This window comes from Rhipicephalus microplus, unplaced genomic scaffold (genome assembly GCF_043290135.1).
Source record: "Rhipicephalus microplus isolate Deutch F79 unplaced genomic scaffold, USDA_Rmic scaffold_12, whole genome shotgun sequence".
In the NCBI taxonomy this organism is placed as follows: domain Eukaryota; kingdom Metazoa; phylum Arthropoda; class Arachnida; order Ixodida; family Ixodidae; genus Rhipicephalus; species Rhipicephalus microplus.
This window is the reverse complement of record NW_027464585.1, coordinates 23158988-23181955: the sequence shown is the minus strand read 5'-3', so window position 1 is coordinate 23181955 and position 22968 is coordinate 23158988. Positions and strand designations below refer to the sequence as shown.

At 47.9% G+C, this 22968-nt stretch overlaps 1 protein-coding gene across 3 annotated transcripts in view; it reads right to left on the bottom strand.

The window, feature by feature from the left end:
- Positions 1 to 22968, bottom strand: part of LOC119166696 (lipase member M) — a 125616-nt gene that overhangs the window by 5233 nt on the left and 97415 nt on the right. For 2 of the 3 annotated variants that reach the window (XM_037418019.2, XM_075882409.1), the window contains one exon: positions 18643 to 18714. The exons of the other annotated variant lie outside the window; for it this stretch is intronic. In XM_037418019.2, coding sequence (XP_037273916.2) covers positions 18643 to 18714 — 72 coding nt within the window. The remainder of the gene's footprint in view (positions 1 to 18642; positions 18715 to 22968) is intronic. 3 annotated transcript variants of the gene reach the window in all.

Genomic DNA, 22968 nt, shown 5'->3' with positions numbered 1-22968 from the left:
TTGTTATTTCGCCTCCATTATTCTTAATTATTGAATAAAGTTGAAGCGTTGCCTTCAAGGAGTGGTGGGACGCTGATGTAAGATCCAGTGCCTACGTATTCGGGGTTGCCAGTGAGCGGTTGTGCTGCTCGAACAGTCTCTTTTTACTAGCAGACGCTGCCTGCGTCGGCCTTGCGAGGCGATAGATAGTTTGGGAATGATTCATTGTTATTTCGTGTTTATTAAAAGCGAAACATTTCTTACCAAACTTCGGTGACTTTGAGCGTATCTATCTATCTATCTATCTATCTATCTATCTATCTATCTATCTATCTATCTATCTATCTATCTATCTATCTATCTATCTATCTATCTATCTATCTATCTATCTATCTATCTATCTATCTATCTATCTATCTATCTATCTATCTATCTATCTATCTATCTATCTATCTATCTATCTATCTATCTGTCTATCTATCTGTCTAGCCGTCTACGACTTTTAGCTCTCCCGGCCGTTTCAATAATGGTATCGATACCAAACTTGGTGTGGCATAACATCACTGTATGAAGAACATATCTGTCTATTCATAACATAAAAATCATGACATGTATGTCATGAATGTCATAGTTTACATTTCAAGGTCCTGCAGGTCTTGTGGTGGTTTAGTTCATATGGCATGTTGCAAAACTGGTATGGTATGACATGATTGCATGCCGAACACGAGCGACCGACCCTTACATGAAAATCATGACATGCGTGACATGTAACAACATGACTTCATGCCATGCTTATGATGTGCTCGCGGCCATTTCGCTAGGATCTCATATACCAAATTTGGTATTACGGAACGTGAATGGATGACGAAATTATGATACTGGTGCAAACGTGATAAAGATGAGATGCGTGTCATGTAACCACATGACTACATGCTACGCTCATGATGCGATCGCGGCTGTTTCGCTAGCTTCACATGTACCAAACTTGGTATTACGCGCCACCACTGGATGACGAAGCTAGCCCCGCCGCGGTGGTCTAGTGGCTAAGGTACTCGGCTGCTGACCCGCAGGTCGCGGGATCGAATCCCGGCTGCGGCAGCTGCATTTCTGATGGAGGCGGAAATGTTGTAGGCCCGTGTGCTCAGATCTGGGTGTACGTAAAAGAACCCCAGGTGGTTGAAATTTCCGGAGGCCTCCACTACGGCGTCTCTCATATACATATGGTGGTTTTGGGATGTTAAACCCCACAAATCAATCAATCAATGGATGACGAAGCTATGTGACTGGTGCAGACTTGATAATCATGAGATGCGTGTGACTGTTCTAGCAGCACAACCACTCACTGGCAAACCCGAATACGTAGCCACTGGATCTTACACCAGCGTCCCACCACTCATTAGAGAGTTTTAGTACTGCGAAATGGTGCTACGTACGCATCACGCAAGCGCCTTGCGTTACGTGGCGTAGTTTGCCACTAATCGGCTTTTAGTACGCCGTAGTACCTGCGTACGTAACGAGCGTGAAGCATGTTGCGCCATCTGGTAGATCAAAATAGAAGCACGTGTTGTTGACAGCCAATGTGAACCAATCCAAGTGTTATAGCCAGATTATGGCCATATTTTAAGCCACAGAGCCGGTTGGTACTTGCCTTCGATGCCACCATTTTGCAAAACGAAGTCTCGCGCTGTCGCGAACTTGTTCGAGAGCGGCGCGATAAGCTCATACGTACGCACGCACGCATCTCATGCGTGCGTACGTATCGGCTGCGTACGTAATGTGATACGTGCGCGCTGCGGTCTGCGCATGCGCACTATGCAGAACGTGGTGTCCTTACGTACACAACGCCGCCACGTACGCAGCGTACGCAGTACCAAAACTCTCTATTGAAGGCAACGTTAAACTTCATTCAACAAATGAGAATAATAAACACGAAATAGCAATGAAGTATTCCCGAACTATCTCTCGAAATGCAGATCCGACGCAAACAGCGTCTGCTAGAAAAATATACTGTTCGAACTGCACAGCCGCCCCCTGGCAACCCCGAATACGTAGGCACTGGATCTTAAATCATCGTGCCACAACTCCTTGAAGGCAACGTTAAACTTCATTCAAGAAATAAGAATAATACCGGAGTGACAAGAACGATAGCACAGTTCAAGCGACGCCAGTATCAAGTGCGCATGAACGACATGAATCCTTTGATTCAGACAGCTCTGCTGGTAGTTCGAAAAATCAATCCCAATCATAGCTACGAATTCTTGTCCAAAATGCTCGTAGCATCGTAAATAAAGTTACAGAATTAGAATATTTTTTATTTGCACATAGTCCCCATGTTGTATTACTAACAGAAACATGGCTACGCGATGAAATACGCAGTGATTGCATTGTTCCTCCAGGGTACAAGCTTTTCAGGTGGGATAGAGATTCACGAGGCGCTGCTGCTGCTATCATTGTTAAAATTTCCATCCCAACTTGCATGGTACAATGTGATGTTCGCGATACTGTATGGTGTAAGACTACATTCAACAATAGAGTATACATTATTGGCTCAGTATACAGACCGCCTGCGTGTGAGCCTCAGTTTCTGGATTTGTTAAGTGATTTTTTGTGTGACCATGTTAACGGGAGCACGAGGTTGATAATGGCCGGGGATTTCAACTTGCCTCACATTGATTAGCAAAATGTTTTGCCGGGTGGGTCTGAAACAATTAGCTGCGAAAAACTTTTGAATATTAAATTTTGTCATGGCCTGGAACAAATTGTGCATAAACCAACGAGGGCTACAGGTTTGTCCAAGTCTTTGCTAGACCTCGTGTTTTTGTCTCCAAACATAACAGACTATGTTTTAAATATTTTAGATGGCATGTCCGACCACAAAATGTTGTCTTTAGTCACTAAAACTAGTGCAAGCAGGTTAGAGAAACCATTTCTTCCGGTAAAAGTCAAGGATTTTAAAAAGGCAGATGACACTTCCATCATAGATTTTCTCGAGTTCCACTTTAATGATTTCGAGCGAGCATCACATGTTGAATCTGTGGAGCAATTGTGGCAGAGATTTAAGGCCAACGTCGTAACTTGCGTTGATCGCTTTGTCCCTACTCGTATTAAGAAAAAACGTAAACGAAATCCCTGGATAAGACGCAGCATTATACATATGAAACAGCGAATTAAGAGATTAAGGAAAAGTAAAAACGAGCGAGGGAAGTTGCAGCTATAAAAATAAAGTTGAAAGAAGTCCTTGTAAATTCCAAAAATAAGTTCTTTGGCCAAACGCTTATGAACTTCCTTAAAAGTTCGCCATCCAAATTCTGGCGTTACATAAGTGATTGAAATGAAAGAATTGAGCAGATAGAACATGAGGGTTGTATCCTGACAAAAGTTGAAGACTTAGCCGATACTTTTAATCGCTTCTTTCAGTCCGTTTTCACAATAGACCAGGCCGATAAGATAGGGGCTTCTATCAGTAACAGTGGAACAACCGCAATGGAACCTGTTATTATCAACCGCGAAGGTGTTTTTCAGATACTGCTTGGGCTAGATGCGAAGAAAGGAAGTGGTCCGGATAACCTACCAACAGAGTTTCTCAAGAGATACGCAGAATGGGTCTCGTTTTATTTAGAAATAACATTTGTGAAATCGGTTGAGACGTGATCAATTCCACAAGATTGGTGCAATGCAGTTGTAATTCCCATTTTTAAAAACGGTAACCGCTCGTTAGTAAACAATTACCGGCCCGTATCCTTGACGTCAGTTTGCTGTGAAGTTCTAGAACATGTATTAGCAAAACATATTCTTAGTTTTCTTGATTCTAACCAGTTACTTTGCGCAAGCCATCATGGGTTTTGGCATGGTCTTTCTACAGTGACGCAATTAGCTGAAACGCTCCATGATTTCAATAAAAACAGTGATGCCCTTCTGCAGACTGATGTAATTTGTGTCGATTTTAGGAAAGCCTTTGATAAGGTCTCTCATCGTAAATTACTTTTCAAGCTTGAAAGATCATGAATAAGCGAAGAAGTATTAAAATGGATAGAGGCCTGTTTATCCGTACGTCAACAGGCTGTAAAAATTGAAAATTACACTTCAAGACCACTGGCCGTGTACTGGGGCATTCCTCAAGGATCTTTTTTAGGACCAATTCTTTTTCTGATATTTGTTAATGATCTATGTTCAATAGTTGAGGCTCCCATTAAAATGAAACTTTTTGCAGATGACTGCTTGATTTATTCCCCAGTTACTTGCGAAGGTGACCAAATTAATCTGAACAGGTGCTTACAGGCATTAGATCAGTGGTGTATAATATGGGACATGGAAATAAACTATAGCAAGACGACATATACGCATATTCACTCTAGTGGGCGGGAATTGTCATTCATGTATCACATCGGAAGTCACCCTTTAAATAATGCCGATTGTTTCAAATACCTAGGAGTTAGTATTATGCCCACATTGAAGTTGCACTTGCATATCGATAACATCTGTTCTAAGGCAAACAAAAAACTGTATTTCCTAAAAAAAAACTGGAACATCCCACACCAGATGTAAAACTGTTACAAAACATTCATACGTCCTGTCTTAGAGTACGCTAGTATTGTATGGTCGCCTCACCAGAAAGTGCTGTGGACAAAAATTGAAAGAATACAAAAATAAGCAGTCTGTTTCATATGCGGTAGATATCGACGCACACACTCAGTCACAGCTTTGTTAAAGTCCTGTGAGCTTGAGTCTTTGGAATATCGCAGGCGAAAACATCGCCTCAAATTTCTTTTTAAGATTAAAAGCGGGCAAACAAAGATAAATAAGGATTTATATATTCAGCCCCCTGGAAGGCGATGTGATCGTCTTAATAATAATAGAGCAATTCAACCTTATTTCACCCGCACGAATGCTTTCCGCCACTCCTTTTTTTCCAGACACAATAGATATGTGGAATAGTTTACCCAATGCGGTTGTGCAACAAACAACATCAGTGGATTTTGAAAATGCATTGGACGGTTTTTTTTTGTAGCGATGCGTGCTAAATTCTGTTGTCAGCATTCATTCATTAATTTTTATGTGTGTAGTCACTGTTGTTTGTTTCTTATTTTTTATTGTTGCTTATTCATCTCGTATTTATATGTGCTTTGGAATTTTCCTTTTTTGTGCGAACGTTATGTACTTTGTGACACCCTCCCTGTAATGACCCCAAGCACGGGATTGACAGTACCAAATAAATAAATAAAAAAATAAACACGAAATAGCAATGAAGCATTCCCAAACTATCCCTCGCATTAGAAGGCCGACGCAGGCAGCGTCTGCTAGAAAAAGAGACTGTTCGAACTGCACAACCACTCCCTGGCAACCCCGAATACATGGGCACTGGATCTTACATCAGCGTCCCACCACTCCTTGAAGGCAACGCTTCAACTTTATTCAATAATTAAGAATAATACTGGCAAAATAAAGCAACGCATGTGCGTTTCAGCGCGTCCGGCGTCCCTCCATGATGATAAAAGAGAGACGCAGTGTCGCTGAGTAACGCGTCGGCGCGAAATGCAGCATGTCGCATTTCGCGCGGGTAGCCGTCGGGCCGCGCTGACGGACGCTGATCGCGCCTGGCGTCAGACTATAAGTGCTCGCGTTTTGCTAACGCAGCGGCACTGTGCCCAGCGTGCGCGCGTGTCAATGCTACATTGTAGTATATTGGGCCCTTCATGATGCGCTCGCGGCCGTTTTGCTAGCTCCACATATACCAAATTTGCTGTTACGTGACGTCAATGGTTGACGAAATACAAGACTGGTGCAAACATGATAATCCTGACACGCGTGTCATGAACATGACAACATACCACGCTCATAACGTGCTCACGGTCGTTTGACGCGTGACGTGAATAGATGAGGAAGGTAAACGACACATCCAAACATGATAATCATGACATGGAAGTCATGTACGGCATTATTTACCTCTACCTCGTAACGTTGTGCTGATTTTAAAGTGATATAACATTTTTTATTCGCGCTTCACATATCATCGATTCCCACTGTACGTGAGATCTGTCGATTTTTTTTATCTCGTTCACTCAAAGAAATCGTATCTGCCCCAAGCCGACAAAACCTTCCTTAACGACCGAGTCATCTTGAAAAAACTCCCAAGCATTTCCCCGAGGGTGAACATGGTTAAGTGCGAATGCACGGGGTGATGCTATGAGGGAGAGTAAAGTTAACGTACGTTGACGACGCTTATATCGGTGTCAGTAACGCGCCTTATATCCAGATGGTAGCGTTGCCTCCGGGACATCCATCGCACGACCCGCTCTCGACGGGAGACTGCGAGAGAAGGCGGGCGCGCGCGAGAGAGGGGTGCGCGCGCAGCTGCAGCGAGCGAGGAGAGCGGAGGAGCGAGCGAAGGGGGAGGGGGTATAAGGCGCGTTACTGACACCGATATCAGCGTCGCGTCCGTGGCTTATACGGTAGAGCGTCGCGCTGCGGCCCGCCAAGTCCTCTTTCTTTTAAAGATAGAGAGAAGACTGCGGACGACGCCGACGGCGGTGGATGGTTTAAGGTCGCTTATAAAGTGTATTCACACTTAAAACTGCCACGCTTGGGACCCCTGTCATCTCCGACTGGCGATGGACACTGCACTTACCAGCTTGTTCAGCCGAGCGTTTCATGGCTATTGTGCCTGGTCTATCATGAATCTCTCCATTTAGTGCAGCCTGGCCACCTGCGCGTTTCGCCAGGCCAATCCGAAGCTCAAGCCTCAATCGTTCCATTTCCCTTTCATGAGCTGCTGCTTCCTCTTTACGCCTGGCGGTCCCTCTCCCCAACGCAAGCCGCTCTCGTTCTTTGGCTCCTTTACGCCTGGCCTCTATGAGCTCCGAAAATCCCAATGCTTCTCTTCATCAACACGGGAATCCTTAATCGCCTGTATTAAATGTGGCTTCCCATGTGTCGTCGTCTTGTCAATACGCAGCTCCTCGCACAAAATAACCAAATCCGGTTTTCTTAACCTGTTCAAATTCATAGTCACCCCGTGCAGACTTCCGTTGCTGAAGCTGAAGTAAAGGCACCTCTAATAGATACCAGTCTTCACGAAGCAGTGACCAATCTACCCCTTTGTATAAACATCACCATATATTCAATACACCTGGTAGAATCTCTACGGAAACTGAGACTCACCAGCATTGGTACCGAGAAAGAACGCCAACTGAATCCAACCGGACCCCTCTGCTGCCAATCAGTTGACGCAACGGAGCAGCGGGGCACAGGATGTAATCTAGGCACTGGGGATGTGAACTCTTGCGAAGCTTCTTGATGAGAAAAACACACAATTTATTAACATATATACAAGACCTCATAAACCAGGCGTACAGGCGTGCCTTTACAGAATATAGTAGACGGCCAGCGAAGGCCGGATAGAGAGCTCACAGCGTACACACAACGCCTCTTTTATAGGCACCGTGCAGTAGAGTTCTCCAGTGAAACTGCAGCGCCAGAACATACAACGCCTAGCGGAGAAAAAAACGCAATAATATGTTGGGGTCAATTAAACTGGAACGTGATGCCTGCGTCTCCCTGCCCGCGTGAGTGGGCGGATTGCAGCAGGGATTTTTGTGGCGTCTGCCGCTGGATCGGTCGCCGTAGACCTATACAAGCACTGGTCAAGAAATTCCAAAAAATGGTGGCCAAGCCATACTGACTTGTCGAGTCACAGTGCACGTAACTGAACGTTGTAACCAACGGGAGTTAAACACCCTCTGTGACTACATTACGTCCCTATTTTGTGGAAGAAGGGACCGATCTTGTTTTTGGTGTGCCGAGATTTTCGCGGTCTTGCAGAGCAAGACGAACTCTCTAACTCCGCTGGCGTCAGTGGTTTTTTTTCTGCTCTTCACGCATTACAATACCACGACTCCAGGAAAGTAAGCAGTACTACTTCTTGCTTCCTGCATACGAGAATCATCGAAGACCTGATAGTGTAGCGGCGTTTGCGAGCCACGAAAATAACCGGGTGACAGCGCATCCATCCCGCGTTGGCCCCGTGGTAGGTGGCATATTCGGTGGCGCGGAGTGCGTCCAGTGCGAACGACGCTGCGTTTAGCTGGCAGGGGGATTCCGGCCGCTAGCGGATGCTTCAGTGTGAACTAGGAGGGCGGATCCTTGCATTGCCAGTTATAGCAATGCCCACTGGTTGGTATTGTGCGTCTTCCGTGATGTTCTCTATTGGTATCCGCCGTAGCCGTTTCTTTCTCCTTGTGTTCAGGTGCTCATACTCTTGTGGCGAAACCGGCGCGAGTTCATTCATAGAGCTAGCTGCATCTCCCGTCGCCTTCGTCTTCCACCTCGGTGGCGTCCATGGTCTGCCCTTCGATGGTATATGTATACTCTGCTCTCCGGCTATGATATTGTTGCAGCACTCGTAACAGCTGCGTATGACCGGACGCACTCGGAGTCTCGATGCCCAAATCGTCCACAACTCAAACACCATGGCACCCGTGTATATGCCCGGTCCCTTCGCACCGCAAGCATTGCACAGGCCTGTCCGACGACATGAATATAGAGATAATTCCCCTGTAGCGCGTACTTGGTGCGGAAGGCCCTAAACCATAATTCCACTCTTCAACTTGAGTAGCACTGTTCTGGGCGTTAGCTCATTGTAGCTAACGCCGTCGACTCTCCAGCGTTCTCGATTCACTTCGTCCACATTGCCGAAAGCCGAGAGTGTGGTCCGCACATCTTTGTCGGCGACTCCGTAAAGCAACCAATGTGTCCGCAGTTTTACCTGCAGGTCCTGGGGATTGACGATGACACACTGGTGTCCCTTCACCCGAAGTTCCTTGAAGGGCAGCAGTCTATTCGTCGCGCATTCTCCGGTCAGTGTAACCGCCCAGACGTGATTAATCTGGTACGCTCTGGATGAAATGACGACCAACGGCAGCCCAGTGGGACTCAACGGGTCTCTAAAATCTTCAAACCTATAGGGTCTCGCTGGAACGTCACCATGCAAAAATACAGTATGCAAGGCAACACTCCCTTTTGGCAGATTAGGCAGAATCACTTTATGGTCTTCACTCGACCTGTTACCGCGGCCCTCAAGGGCCGCTGTACCCGCTCCGACGTAGCCCTGAATCCTGCGTCCGTTCACATGGCCGAAAGCGAAATCACGTCACAGAGCGTCCGTAGCCAAGGATGCTAAGGGCAAGCCATTCATATACACCATAGACCGTTTGGCAGCCCTCAGAGCTTCGAAACTTTGGCACGTTTTAAATGCGAATTGATTTCTTAGTCACGCTATGTCAGGCGTCCATCAGTATCTGCCATCACCCTTTCTCATACGAACAGCTGCAGATGCGCGCGCTCCTAGCAACCACAGCCGCCACCAAGTTAAGCTTTTAAGAGAGAGAGAGATTGACTTTATTTAAACATATCCTGAGGAGGCTGAGAAAGGGCCATTCCGACCCTTAATTCAGCCTGGAGGCTCCGCCCAGGATGGCGCTGGCAGCCGAAGGCTTGTAGCGATGTCCCGGGCCCTCTGGACCGCCTGTAGTTGCAGCTTGTATTGATTGCTCTTGAGAGCTTCCTGCCAAGCCTCTTGGGTATTCAGTTGTGCTGCACTATGGGTAGGGCACAGCCAGAGCATGTGTTCAAAATTGCAATAGGGATGGTTGCAAAGGGAGCATGTGGGCGGTGTGTCGGGGTCGACTCTGTGTAAGGTGGATGGTGTTATGTACGTACGTGTTTGCAATCTTCTGAGAGTTAGAGCTTGTGCTTTGTTAAGTTTTGGGTGCGGTGCTGGGAAGGCACGTCTTTGTCCCCGGTAATGTGAAGTGATCTCGTGGTATGTGACTGCTTTGTCCTGGCTGCAGAGATTCTCGTACCGCTCACTCATCGAGGGGTCGTTGTCCGCGGCGCGGCGTGTGAGCTCACGCGCCAGGCGGTTGACCTCTTCGTTGGGATTGCAGTGGTCGAGTTCCGTTAACTGTCCCATGTGGGCTGGGAACCAGGATACGCAGATTTGAGCTTTCTCTTCCTTAACAAGGGTTTCTTTGCTCTCGTACTCTCTTATTGCGTTGACGGTGAGTTTTCCTGTGCTTCTAGCTACTAGGCCAGCCGCGAACGTTCGTGCCGCCGTCTTAGAGTCTGTGTATATTGTGGAGTAAGCTTGGCAGCTTTGCAAGGTTAGCGCGATCGCCATTTCCTCTGCTTCGTGGACATGGCTTGTTTGGACGGTTGCCGCGTTTATGAGGTTTCCGTCTATATCAACGACCGCTATGGCAAACGCCTCCCTGCCATAGTAGCGGGCGGCATCAACGAATAGCGCGTGCGTGTTGTGTTTTTTTTGCCTTGTTTATGAGCGCCCTCGCTCTGTCCTTCCTTCGCCCTTTGTTGAACGTAGGGTGAACGTTGCGGGGGATTGGCTCAACCCTAATGTGTTTCCTCACGTCATTAACAAGTTGTGTGCTTTTCTCTGGTTGAAAAATTGGGCAAATGCCTGCGTCTCGTAGGATGAGATGGCCTGCCTGCGTCAACGACAGGCGTGTGATCTGTGCCACTCTCTGAGCTTCAAAAATTTCTTCGGCTGTGTTGTGCAGACCAAGTTGCTCGAGTTTCTCGTTGCTCGTGCTATTGGGCAAGCCAAGTGCCGTTTTCAGTCCCTTGCGGAGCATGGAGTCGACCTTTTTGATTTCAGCCTTCGTAAGTTTCAGAAACGGGAACGCGTATGCTACGTGACTTACAAGAAAGGCGTGATACGCCTTCATGATGTTGTCTTCTAGGAGGCCTGCTCTCTTGTTGGCGATTCTAGCAATGCCTCTTGAAAAATTGTTCGTGCTTTTTTCAAGGCGCTTGAGTGCTTCTTTGTTGTTGTCCTCCTTGGCGCTTAACGTTAGCCCTAGTACTTTGACCGTATATACTTGCGGTATCGTTTGGTTGTTCTCAGCTTTGAGCACTACTTGCGGCTCGTCTTCGCCCGAATTCCATCGAGGGTGAAAGAGCGTTAGAGTAGATTTAGTGGGGGACAGTGCGAGTCCAGTTGGCTTAAGAAATCCTTCAGTTGTAGTCAGTGCTTGTTGAAGGATTCCTTCCAAGGCACCATATGAGTGGGCACATGGGACCCATATGGTAATATCATCCGCGTATATGGCATGGTGCACGGATGGGATTTAAGCGAGCTTCTCCGACAACTTGTGCATCGCCACATTAAATATCAATGGCGAGAGCACTGACCCTTGTGGGGTGCCGATATTTCCGAGTCGTTCGGGTTCGCCGCATTGCTCTCCTATGCGTATGGTGGCGGTTCGGTTCGCCAGAAAGCCTTTAATGTAGTTGTAGAATTTCTCGCCTAGGTTCATGTGTGATATTTCACCCAGTATGTGTTCATGTTTCACGGTGTCAAAGGCTTTGGCGAGGTCCAGGGCTAATATAGCTTTGGGCGTGTGGAGGAGGCCGTAACACATGTGTTTTCTTAACATCAACATGGCGTCCTGTGTGGACAGTGCCCTGCGGAAGCCAATAATGTTGTGTCGAAAGAGCCCATTGCTCTCAATGTGGTCTGTGATACGGTTGAGTATTGCATGCTCAGCTACTTTTCCAACGCAAGATGTGAGTGATATGGGCCTTAAGTTATCGATGCTCAGTGGTTTTCCAGGTTTCGGGATGAGCGAAACCTTGGCACTACGCCATTCTTTAGGCACGGTACCCGTTTCCCATGCCTCATTTATCTTCTTAGTAATGATTACGATTGCTTTATCGTCTAGATTCCGTAGCAGTTTATTGTCGATTCCATCTGGCCCTGGCGCCGATCTGCCATTGAGTTGTTGTAGAGCGTACCGTATTTCAGCTTCGCTGAATGGTTCGTCTAGCTTTTCTTGCGGTCGACCTCCATATGAGGGATTTTTGTTTTCCCAGGCTACTGATTTGCTTTCCAGTGGGAGATATTTTTGGCCTAGCGTTTTGAGGAGAGCTTGGGATCCACCACTATCCTGGGCGTGCTTGTGCACCAATCGTTCAATTTGTAGCTGGGTGCCACCTCTGGTGGGTTTGTCGCTGTCCGCCATAAGGTGTTTGAGCAGCCCCCATTTGCTTCCCTTCCTCATTTTGCCATCTGCTTCGTCACATGTGTTGTTCCACTGCTGGGCGCAGATTGTCTTGGCGTGAGATTCGATTTCGCGGCCAAGGTCCGCGATTTTCGTACGTAAGTGTCTGTTGAGCTTGTTTTTACGCCACGCTTCTTTTAGGCCATGCCTTTTCTGCAGCAAACTGGCCAGGTGAGAGTCCATTGCCTGGATGGATTCATCAGTCTCGACTTCTTTGGTGGCCTCATTCACTGCCATTTTTAATTCATTTAAGAGAGCTTCATATGATAGTTCTGTATTGCCCTTCTGCTCCCGTATTTTACGGAACTGGTCCCAGTCTGTGATTTTGAATTTTCTTGGCGCTTTCGCCTCGTTCTCAACGGTAATTTCCAGGATGCAGTGGTCGCTACCTAGGTCTTCGGCGAGGTTATCCCAGGTAGCTCTGACGTTCTTGGTGAAGGTTAAGTCTGGCATTGTGTCCCGCTGTACGGAATTACCTCTTCTTGAAGGGAGGGCAAGGTTGTTTATCAGCTGCAGGTCCAGCGCATTCATGCTTTCTGCTAGCTTGGTGCCTTTGCCTTCGCTTTTTAAGTATCCCCATTCGGTACTCCTGGCGTTAAAATCGCCCGCTACTATGAGCGGATTGTCACCCGCCATTTTTACCGCCGAGGTAAGCAGTCTGTTGAAATCTCTTTTCTTATCTGATGGAGAACTGTAAACATTGAGCACGAAGATGCTTCTTTTAACAGCCCTGTGTGGTAAGATTTCCACCAGGACCGTTTCCAGGCCTTTTTTGTATACGGGGGCGTCCCTTTCGGCGAACATTATGTCCTTCCGGATGAAGGTAGCCACTCCTCGCGTCTTGTTCTGCTCGGGGTGCAGGGTCGGCCTGGCTACCCTGTACCCCTGTATGCCAATGCTTTTAGAAGTTTTGCTTTCTCCACATTCCAGTAGCAATATTATATGCGGCTTTTTTTTACGGGCTAGCAATAGTTGTGTTAGTGCTGCTTTGCGTTTCTGAAGTGAGTTACAGTTCCACTGCCAGATCTTAATCTCGTTACGGTCAGCAGCCATTTTGGCTTGGTAGCTTGTGTGCGTCGCGGCTCGTTATTTCCGCGAGATTGCGTGCATTGACTGGTCGGACTTTAGCTCTAGAAGGTATGCTCGGCACGCTTGCCGTAACCGCTGGTTTGTCCGCGCTTAGGCTCTGAGGAGCACCTGCCCCAGCTGGGTTGGCTGCCATCTTCTCCAGGCTCACGAGCCTCTGGTCAGCTTTGTCAGTGTAAGTCTTAAAGGTTTCCATAAACTTGGCAAGCGTGTTCGCCAACGTATCAATTTAGTCGTTGAGCTTAGTTGTCACGGACTCGACATTTTTCAGTAGGGCTTCTTTTTCTATCGAGACCATCTCGATCTCCTCCGTCGTGTCGCTGTCGCTGTCTACGGCTTTGCGTTTGTGTGTGTTGTGGATCGTTTGTTGTGAGCGTGTTGTCGGTGGTGCCGGTGAGCTCGACATATTAATTCCGTGGCAGCTCTCTATTCTAGCTATTGAGGCCCGGAGCTGTTCAAGCTCCTTCTTGAGGGCCCTGTTTTCTTGTTCAAGCGCTACAATACGAGAATCGGGAGCATGCTCTGGCTGTGCCTTACCTTTGGGCTGGCTACTTGTGCTTCGTGCTTCACCTGCAACCCTGCTGGCCCAGGAGCCATTGTTCGGCTGCTGCTGCTGCTGCGTGGCTGTTGGCCTCGTTCTCGATCGGGATCTGGAGCACTCCCGAGATGACAGGCGGTTGTCGGATCCCGACAGGGTCGAGGGGCGCCCTCCGGAACGAGAACGGCCTCTGGATAGAAAACGCCTTCTGGATCGGGAACGCCCTCTGGATCGGGATCTCCCCCTGGATGGAGAACGGTGATGGACGCTCGAGGCGTTCTCCCGTCCCGGCACCTGGTTGTGGCAGGTTTCCTTAAACGTGACAGACGTTGGTGCGTCTTGACGTTGTTGTGCTTGCCACTCTTGCTTTCTGCGTCTTCTTCTCCTTCTCACTATGTATGGAATGTGGAAGCGTCTTTTGCATTCGCGATCTCCGGTGGGGTGATTGCCATCGCAAAGCTTGCATTTCGGCTCGCAGTGATGCACGCCGTCTTCTTGTAGCGTTTCACCGCAGTTGTGACATTTCTTGCTGGTTGTGTTTGTGTGCCGGCAAACATTGCGCGATGGCCGACTCCTCCGCACGTTCTGCGAACATCGACTTGTCGCTTGTAGAGCGAGCAGGGAACCATGGCGGTTCCGCATATCACTGTGCTCGGAACGCGCAACCCGCCAAAGAGGATTGCGACGACTTTGGTCTTTTTAATGCGTCTTGCCTCGATGGCAGTGGGATTTCGGTCGTGCACAATCAGGCGTTTGAGCGTTGCGTCGTCAAGGGAGAGGTCAACGTTCTTGATTACGCCCTTGCATGTATTATCGGGTGCAGCCACGTATGCGGCAACTTCGAACGAGCCTTGGTTTGTGTGCAGTTTCTGCACGTTCACGTATGATGTGGCATTATTTTGGTACGGCGTAGAAATAACAATGATGTTTTGCATATTGTTGGGGCAGATCGTGTCCTCCTGTGCTTGTTCGTCGGTGATCTGGGCGGCCATGATGACGGCTCTCGCCAGCAGAACGAGGTCGACTCAGGCTACGTCCAATCCACCTCTGGGTCTCATAATTACCCTGATCTGGTCTTTGGGTAGGCGGGGTAGCCTGGAAGCGGATACCACACGGTGTAGTGCCGATTGACTTTTTTTAAAGCCCCTGGGGTGCTTCGGCTGGTTGCTGTGCTCGACCCTCCCAGCGGCCAGCTCCTCGTTCGGCGGAGTCGTCTGTCTTCGGCGTCCCATGGCGGTGGCCCATCCTGGTCCGTCGAAGATCTCCGCGCTTACTTCCATTCCCTCCACGGTTACGGTGGAAGGCATTTTCAGTGCCTGGTTGTCGGCTGCGACGTACGGAGGTTGATCCAGTAGCTGCCGCGTCTGGCCGAGCCCTTGGCTACGTGTAACGGCCGTACTCCTCGCTAACCCTAGGTGTGGTTAGGGTTAGCGGGGACGCTCGCCGCGTCGCAACTTTAAAGTCCAAAAATATGCCTAAGAGTTCACTCACCGCCAAAAATGGCGTCTCCACTGAAACCGCAGAGCTTGCTTGTTCGAATAAGCACAAAGCCAAGTGATCTTGAAGCATAGAAACGACCGAAAACATTTAGAAAAGCGGGAGCCGACGTTTTCACGTCCGCGCTCCTCGACGCCACCTAGCGGTCCCCGTTAAGCTTTTAAAGTGTCCACAGCTGTCAGCAACAGCTGCGGGCGCGCATGCTTCCACGTGCCTTGCAACCGGAGCCCTCACCTCCTTTACTTGAACGCGACTTGCCACCTCCTAAATGGTGTGCGTTTGAAACGTGTTTGTAGCGTTTCTGTTGCCAGCGTTTGTGTTGAGAAGACGCTGACATAGCCGTCAGGTACAATGACAGGTGCAATTCTTTATCGCTCCTTCTCTCGCCGTTTGCTCCCTCTTCTCCCTGCATCCTCCTTTCTCGTCTGCTCGCGCCTCACTTTCGACGGTTCGCTGCCTGGGCGCCTCTCAAGAACATTCGGAAATGTTTGTTCGAGACGCCACGGTGAAACGCCGAGCCGAGAACGCTGTTTGTTTTGTTCACTTCATAATGTTTTAGAAGCAAGGAGAAGTTTATTGACTTCCAACCAAGGATAAAGTACATGACAAAAACATCGAGCTCCACGACTACAAAGGGTGCATGTACAATCAGGAAAGCACCACTACCGAGGTACAATGTATGTGGGGCAACGTACCCCTCTATTTACTGTACAGCGCGTGGTGCTCCAGCAGGCTTAATCATGCACGGTGGTAGGTCTTCTCAACACGCGGTTGGAACAAGTAGCGACTTAGCGCTGTACAACTCTAGGTATTATTTCTTTTTGTCGCCTGAAACAATGCTGCTTTCGTACACGGTAAGTGCATGCCCGGAAGTATAAAAGAGGCCTTGAGGCTGGGGGGGGGGGGCAGGGGGGGTACAAGGGAGTGGGGGGGGGGTCTTGTCTCCCCCCAAAAAAGGCATCAGCAACAATCTTTTAGAAGCTCCTGTGTTTAGAGAAATTTATTCTCACAGACAGTGAACATCAATTATAATCCAACAGAACATTGCGACAGAACACAACATCCACAGACACACCAAAAGTTGTTACAAAAAGATATGTGTACATATGTAAACGGAACACAACATACACAACTTACCCAACTAAACAGGAATTGTTACAAAAACAATTTCTACATGTGCACAATACATGGTAAACGAAGAACACACAAATGAAAGGTAGAGATCAATATGCCAAATATTTACATAGTATTTACAAGGTATTTGTATGAGTACTAAACGAAGATTAACCTACTAATACCAGGCAGGCTTGAAAACAAGCCTTACACGTCTCTCACAGATGAACACAAAACGGCAGGACCAGTGTCGAAGTAGCAGCACCCGTTTGTCCCTCGATGTCGTAGTAGTAGTCGTAGTGTGTAACCAGTATTACATTTTGACCTCCAAGGTGGTGCCGGTGAGAGATTTTTTCTGTGCGTTGTTGAACAATAAAAGATAGTGCTCAATGTACATGCCAATGGCTGCTAAGGGAGAATGAGAGACAGGAGAATACGGCTTTTAGTTAACGCGCACGCTGCGAATTTTTTATTGTTCAAAGCTTTAGCGAGCGTTGGGCCGCAGTGCCATGAATACAGTGAACTAGTATATACCATGAACTCGAGGTGGTTAAAGGTGGGAAGTAGACATGAAGCGCAAGCAGTAAGAAAGTGTGCGTGTGCCTTCTCTCGTTCAGTCCTTGGAATGTCCGCTGGATGGTGGTGCTTCTATATGAGGAATATATGATGAAAAGATGCGATATGGTGGTACTTGGAGTGTTGAATAGGTGGACGAACGGACACACAGACAGATGCATGGACGGACGCGCGGATGGCTGCACGGACGGATGGACGCATGGACGGACGCAGGAGCGGATGCATGGACGAAAGCAGGGACGCACGAACAGACGCACGCACGGACGGGCGGATGGACGCACGGGCGGCCACACAGGCGCACGCATGGATGGACGGAAGCAAGAACGAATGGACGGACGGATGCTTCGCCCCACTATCCATCATTCACTCCGTGGATATGCTGCCATTTTTTTAATCGTGTACGCTAGCTACAGAGCTGGAAACGCAAACCGTGTTTCTCGCGACAGAAAAACGCTACGTACAGTGAACAGCCCTATTGGATGCACGATGTAAGAAAAAAAAAAAAAACATTATTCTTCTAACGCGGGGTTCTCACGTGCGAAACGCCGTCATGGACGCTTCACAATGCATTCGCATTTTTTCACGATAGTCTTTGGTGAGGTGGGGACATTTTTTGTTATTCCACAAACCTGAACGAGCTGGCCCACTCAAAGGCATGAGGTTTTGCTTCCCGCGACCACAGAGAATTCTCCCGCCGGCCGGCAGTAGTGGAGAACAGAGATCAAGCGACCACTTATAGCGAAATTGCACAACACTTTTATCTGGGCAGGAGAAACTTTCCCCTTCCTAACAAGAAGCTAAATCGAGCGCAGTCTTTGACTCCCAGGCTACTGCAGACAAGTTCGTATCCCAGCCAGCATTAATGCATAAAATTTATCCCGACATTTTGCCTAATAACTTTTGCAGGCACTACAACGAACATGCTCTGGCGTTGCCCCTCATTGCGGGGCACGGACCAATCCAATGAAGGAAAGTGGTTATCCGCTATCAGAGCTCCAATGTCGGGGATCAACTGTGCCCCACGGTGAGCGGTCCTTAGGGCCCATGATGCGGTGGTCGAGCTTGGCCTGACTATCTCAACGTGGGAGCGGCCCGCTGTGCGCTGAGTCATGCATCTCAGGACTTCAAATAAAGTTTCGCGTACATCAGGGGCGAGATGGCCAGACAAGCTCATGTTGGGCGTGCGCCAAAGGCCGTAGCCTCCGCAAAGCGTCGCTCATATAGATGCTCATACATATCGTATAAAGTGAACGAAAGGACGAATTACGCCCTTGCGCAGTGCTGGATCATCATACGCGTTGTTCGAAGGTTACATGCTTGGTCCCTGCCGGCGGCAAGTTATATTTTCTTACACTTCTTGTCCTCCCCATTCACTTTACAAATATTTCGAACATCCCCTATTCATTTCTAGCATTATTGTCTCTTTAGCTCGGATTATTATTTACTCAACATAGCGTATGTGCATGAAGAAAACATATTTACTGAAATACTTTAATGGGGCCCACGAGCCGATACCGACAAAATTCACAGCGTCGTAGTCAGGAAAACGCGATGAAATTTCTCTGTTTCACGACCTGCATTATTTGCATCACCCTGGTTATTACGTACGCTATTGATAATTTAATTTCGTAAAATTAGCTAATGTTTCATATCTAAAGTCCACCGGAGTAAGAATTCGCTTCCATTCACTTCTTTTTTTTTTCAGAAAATGCAGCAGACGTGTACTATAAGGCTGACTGTCAAAAGAAACAACAAGAACATTTCTGTAACAAAGCTCACCTGTACAAAATGGCGGAGGTTCTTGTAGGACGTTCCAATGGGGTAGTGAGCCAGGATTACAGGCATTCGCGTCTAAAATGAACAGAAAGCCGTTAGAGAGCCATATGAATATATGATTTGGTGTGATGGTTGTTAAAACATAAAGTTAAGCCTATCTCAAAGCTGACTGCTAGACAACCTGCGTTAAGATAGTTACAAGGTGAGAACTTCGCAAGACAAGTCACCCCGACAGCGATTTCCTGAGAGCAGAACTCATCTTACTGCGGTAGCTAAGCGATGATTGTGTCACTGACTAAGCTTGGCCGTGACAGAACCATTTAAGTGGTCGCAAAATGGGATAAAATTATGAAATACCCAACCCTTGGGTTCAAGTTCCCACGGTGAAGAGTGCTAGGTGGTCAAATTTATTACGCAGTCCCCTTCAACGGTACTTCTCAAAATGGTGGCGTTTTGAGGGCGTCATCCCTTGAGTTTAATTTTCCTTTTGAAAGAATTACAGGAAAATTCGAGACGTTATATCGCTGTTGCCGTTATGTTCCGTATAAATTCCAACTCAATAAAAAATTGGTAGCTCCCACGTACAGTGGGAATTGCTGATATGCGAAGCACGAATGAGGAAGGTTGATATGTCACTTTAAAATCCGCACAACATTACAAGGCGGAGGTGAATTATGCCGTAAATGACTTTCATGTCATGATAATCACGTTCGGACGTGTCATTTACCTTCGTCATCTATTCACGTCACTTCATACCAAATTTGGTATATGTGCAGCTAGCGAAACGACCGTGAGCGTGCTATCAATGCAGCATGTAGTCATGTTTTTTATGACACGAATATCATTGTTATCACGTTTGAACTTGTCACGTATACCTTCGTCGTCTATTCACGTCCGGCAATACCCAACTTGGTATATGTGAAGCTAGCGAAATGGCGGTGAGCGCACGTAACGTGGACACGCGCACGCCGGACGCATCGACGCTACGCTATAGCAAAATGCGAGCACTTTACCTGGCGCTAGGTGGCTTTGGCTAGGCGCGACCAGCGTTGTCGGTGAGTCCCGGCGGCAACCGATGCGAAATGCGACATGCTGCATTTTCCGCCGATGACGTTACCTAGACAGCACCACATGTGCTTAGCTTCGTGACGGAAGGACGCCGGGCGCGCTGGAACGCGCATAGATCAAAGCAACGCAGCGCTTCGTGCGCCTGAGAGTATATGGCAGGCAGATTGGCGCCTGGCGTGGCATCGCCGGCGTGACGCGACGAAACGAACGCCGGCGCGCACGCACGCCTGGTCACGTCGAAGTGTATTGGCGCCTTGAGTGTGGCATGTAGTCATGTTCTTACACGACATGCATCTCATGATTATCATGTTTGCACCAGTCACGTACTTCGCCATCCATTCACGTGACGTAATATGTAATTTGGCATATGTGAAGCTTGCGAAACGGCTCCGATCGCATCATGAGTGTGGCATGTGGTCATGTTGTTACATGAAACGTGTCTCATGATTATCATGCTGGCATCAGCCAGATACCTTCATCATAACCATATGGTGTAGTAGCGCAAATTCACGGGGACGAAGAGGACAAGAAAACACGACACTCGCTACACTCGCAACTAATTTTTATTTCAGAAGCAGCACTTCATATATAACCCATAACCCTAGCGACACAGAAAAGAACTACGAACACCGAATCATTGCCAACAGAAGCTTTTGCGCAGACTCAAGCGATAGTACACGGCAGTTACGCTTAGACACTTTAAGATGACATAACTAAAACAGCCCTGGGTAACATCAAATCAAAAAAACCAAAAAATTTTGCGGGAATTCACACGTGTTTGAAACAAAATTTTGAAACGACAAAAAGGAGAGTATGACACATGCGAACACTGATCTCAATTAAGTCCTTCGAGGTAGCTGGCTTCTCGGTTGCTTAACGAAACCGATGACTGACTAATGCATCCTTCTTTTCTTTTTTTAATGTGAAAGGCTTCGACAATTTCTCTGGTTAGTTGGTTTCCATGACGGAAGACTACGGTTGTGTCACTGTACTGTGGTGAGCAGCCACACTGGGAACAGTGTCTCTTTATGTGAGAATGAATGCCAGTTCCTAATGATCGCTTGTGCTCTAAATGTCGGGTGTTCAAACAACGACCCGTCTGGCCGATGTATACCTTTCCACACGTTAGCGGCAAGCAATACACGACTGATAGGCTACACTTGACAAACTTTGTTTTGTGATTTACCGTACAACTACCAGCATTAGTGTTTACTGCTATGGAAACTTTACGGTCTAGTTTGGAACATATTTTACTAAGCTTGTTGGGTGCCGAAAAAACTAATTCTAGGCCATAGCGGTTACCTACGTTTTTTAAGTTATGGGCAATCTTGTGCGCATATGGAACGGACACTATCTTTTTCCTGTTTTCATTACTTGTCATTTTTTATGAAAGTTGTTGCGTACGTGACTAATCAGCTTGTTAGCCGATCTACACAACACGTGTTTTTCGTACCCAGCATTTTTTAGCCTGATAATTTGTTCGTCGAAGCTTTCGCTAATCTTTTCTGGACATGACTTTGTTAAGGCTGCTCTCAAACATGAAAAGGCTATGCCACTCTTTACAACTTTAGAATGTGCCGATCGGTAGCTAAGTAAGGGTTTTTCCGTTCGCAGATTGTATGACCAGCATACATGTTCTGCTGTGGCATCTAACTCAATATCCAAAAACTGCAGTTTGTGATTGGCTGGTAATTGAATTTACTCATGAATTACCGACTCACAGGTGCAGGTGCAGATGAACGTGAATATGACTCACAGGTGCAGATGAACGTGAATATCAATAAAGAAAAAAAAGCAGGTGAACGTGAATAAGCATATATGTTGTTAATGCGCGGTGTCTGAGAAGCACGCCCTTTTCGCAAACGGAGACTGCACAACGATTGCAGTGACCTTTGTGCGCCCGGTAACTACAACAGAATTGTTCTGGTGAAATCCCACCACGAGAAAAGGGTGCGCGAGCAAGCGTATACCCGTCTCTTCTCCGCGGGGCTACGTGTGTAAGATGAGAGCGCGCTTTGCCGCGTCGTGACGATGTGACAACGCGCGCTCATCGCGCCAACTAGCTGGTAATGCTCTAAACACGATAGTTCCTCCGAGATGCCCGTCAGCAGCGGTAAGTGGTAGATATAAATAGCTTGCCGTTTGAAAGTCGAAGGAGGTGCTTCTTCGTAGCTAAGTGGGCAACGCCACGCACTCCCACTTCAGAAGTCCCACGTTCGATTCCACGTGCCGCAGCGTTCTACCTTTGTTAACAGAAACGGACTTGGCGTCACGTTTATAGACAATTTTCATTTGACATTTTTTTTTGTTTTTTTTTCTCTGTCCTAAACTTTCCTCTCCTCTCTCCTTCTTTCTTCTGTTATCTACTCTATACCTCCCCTTCCCGAAGGAGCAGACGGACATTGTGCCCCTGTAGGTGGCAGTTGTCAACCTGCTCCCTCCCTATTTTGCAGACACCATGTTCGGGTTCCGCCCACACCGGTCCGCACAGGATGTCTTGCTTCAGCTCGACCATGAGATCCTCGATCCATTCTCCGCAAAATCTACAAGCGCGCCCTCGACCTTCCTGTCAGAACCTCTAACCAGCGCCTTTTGGGTTTGGGAATGGTGAACACCTTCAAGGAACTGAGAGAGGCGCACTTGACAAACCAGTATACTAGACTCTCTAAAACATCGTCGGGTCGCTGTCTCCTTGCCCGGCTACACATCAATCATTCAATACACACGGAAGAGCACGTACAGATTCCAGAAGTTTGGCGATACTCCTTGCACGTGCGCCCTCTTCCGGCTAACATGACCCGAGACGACTATACAGTGGCCGACGCCTCGCGCGGGCGGAAGCCTTGGCTTGACACAACGGCCACAAATTCGGAGTATTCTACGTGGACGCCTCCGGCCCGCACCACGGTGGTTGGTACACGGCTGGGGTCGTCCACCAAAACACCGTTGTAAACGGACTCACATTCCGTGCACATAACATTACGCACGCGGAGGAGATCGCCATCGCACTAGCCGCCGCAGATCAGGACTCGAGGGTCATCATCACAGACTCAAGGGGTACCTGTCGCAATATTGAACAGGGATACATTCCGTACCCTGCTTATAAAACTTTGCAGAACAGCAGCTACCTAGGTGCCTCCGCGCACCGAACGATCATATGGGCTCCGGCTCACACGGGCCTCGATGGTAATGAGACGGCCGATGCCGCCGCCCGCGCGCTCACTCTCCGGGCACCATCCTCGACCCCTTCCGATCCGGAAC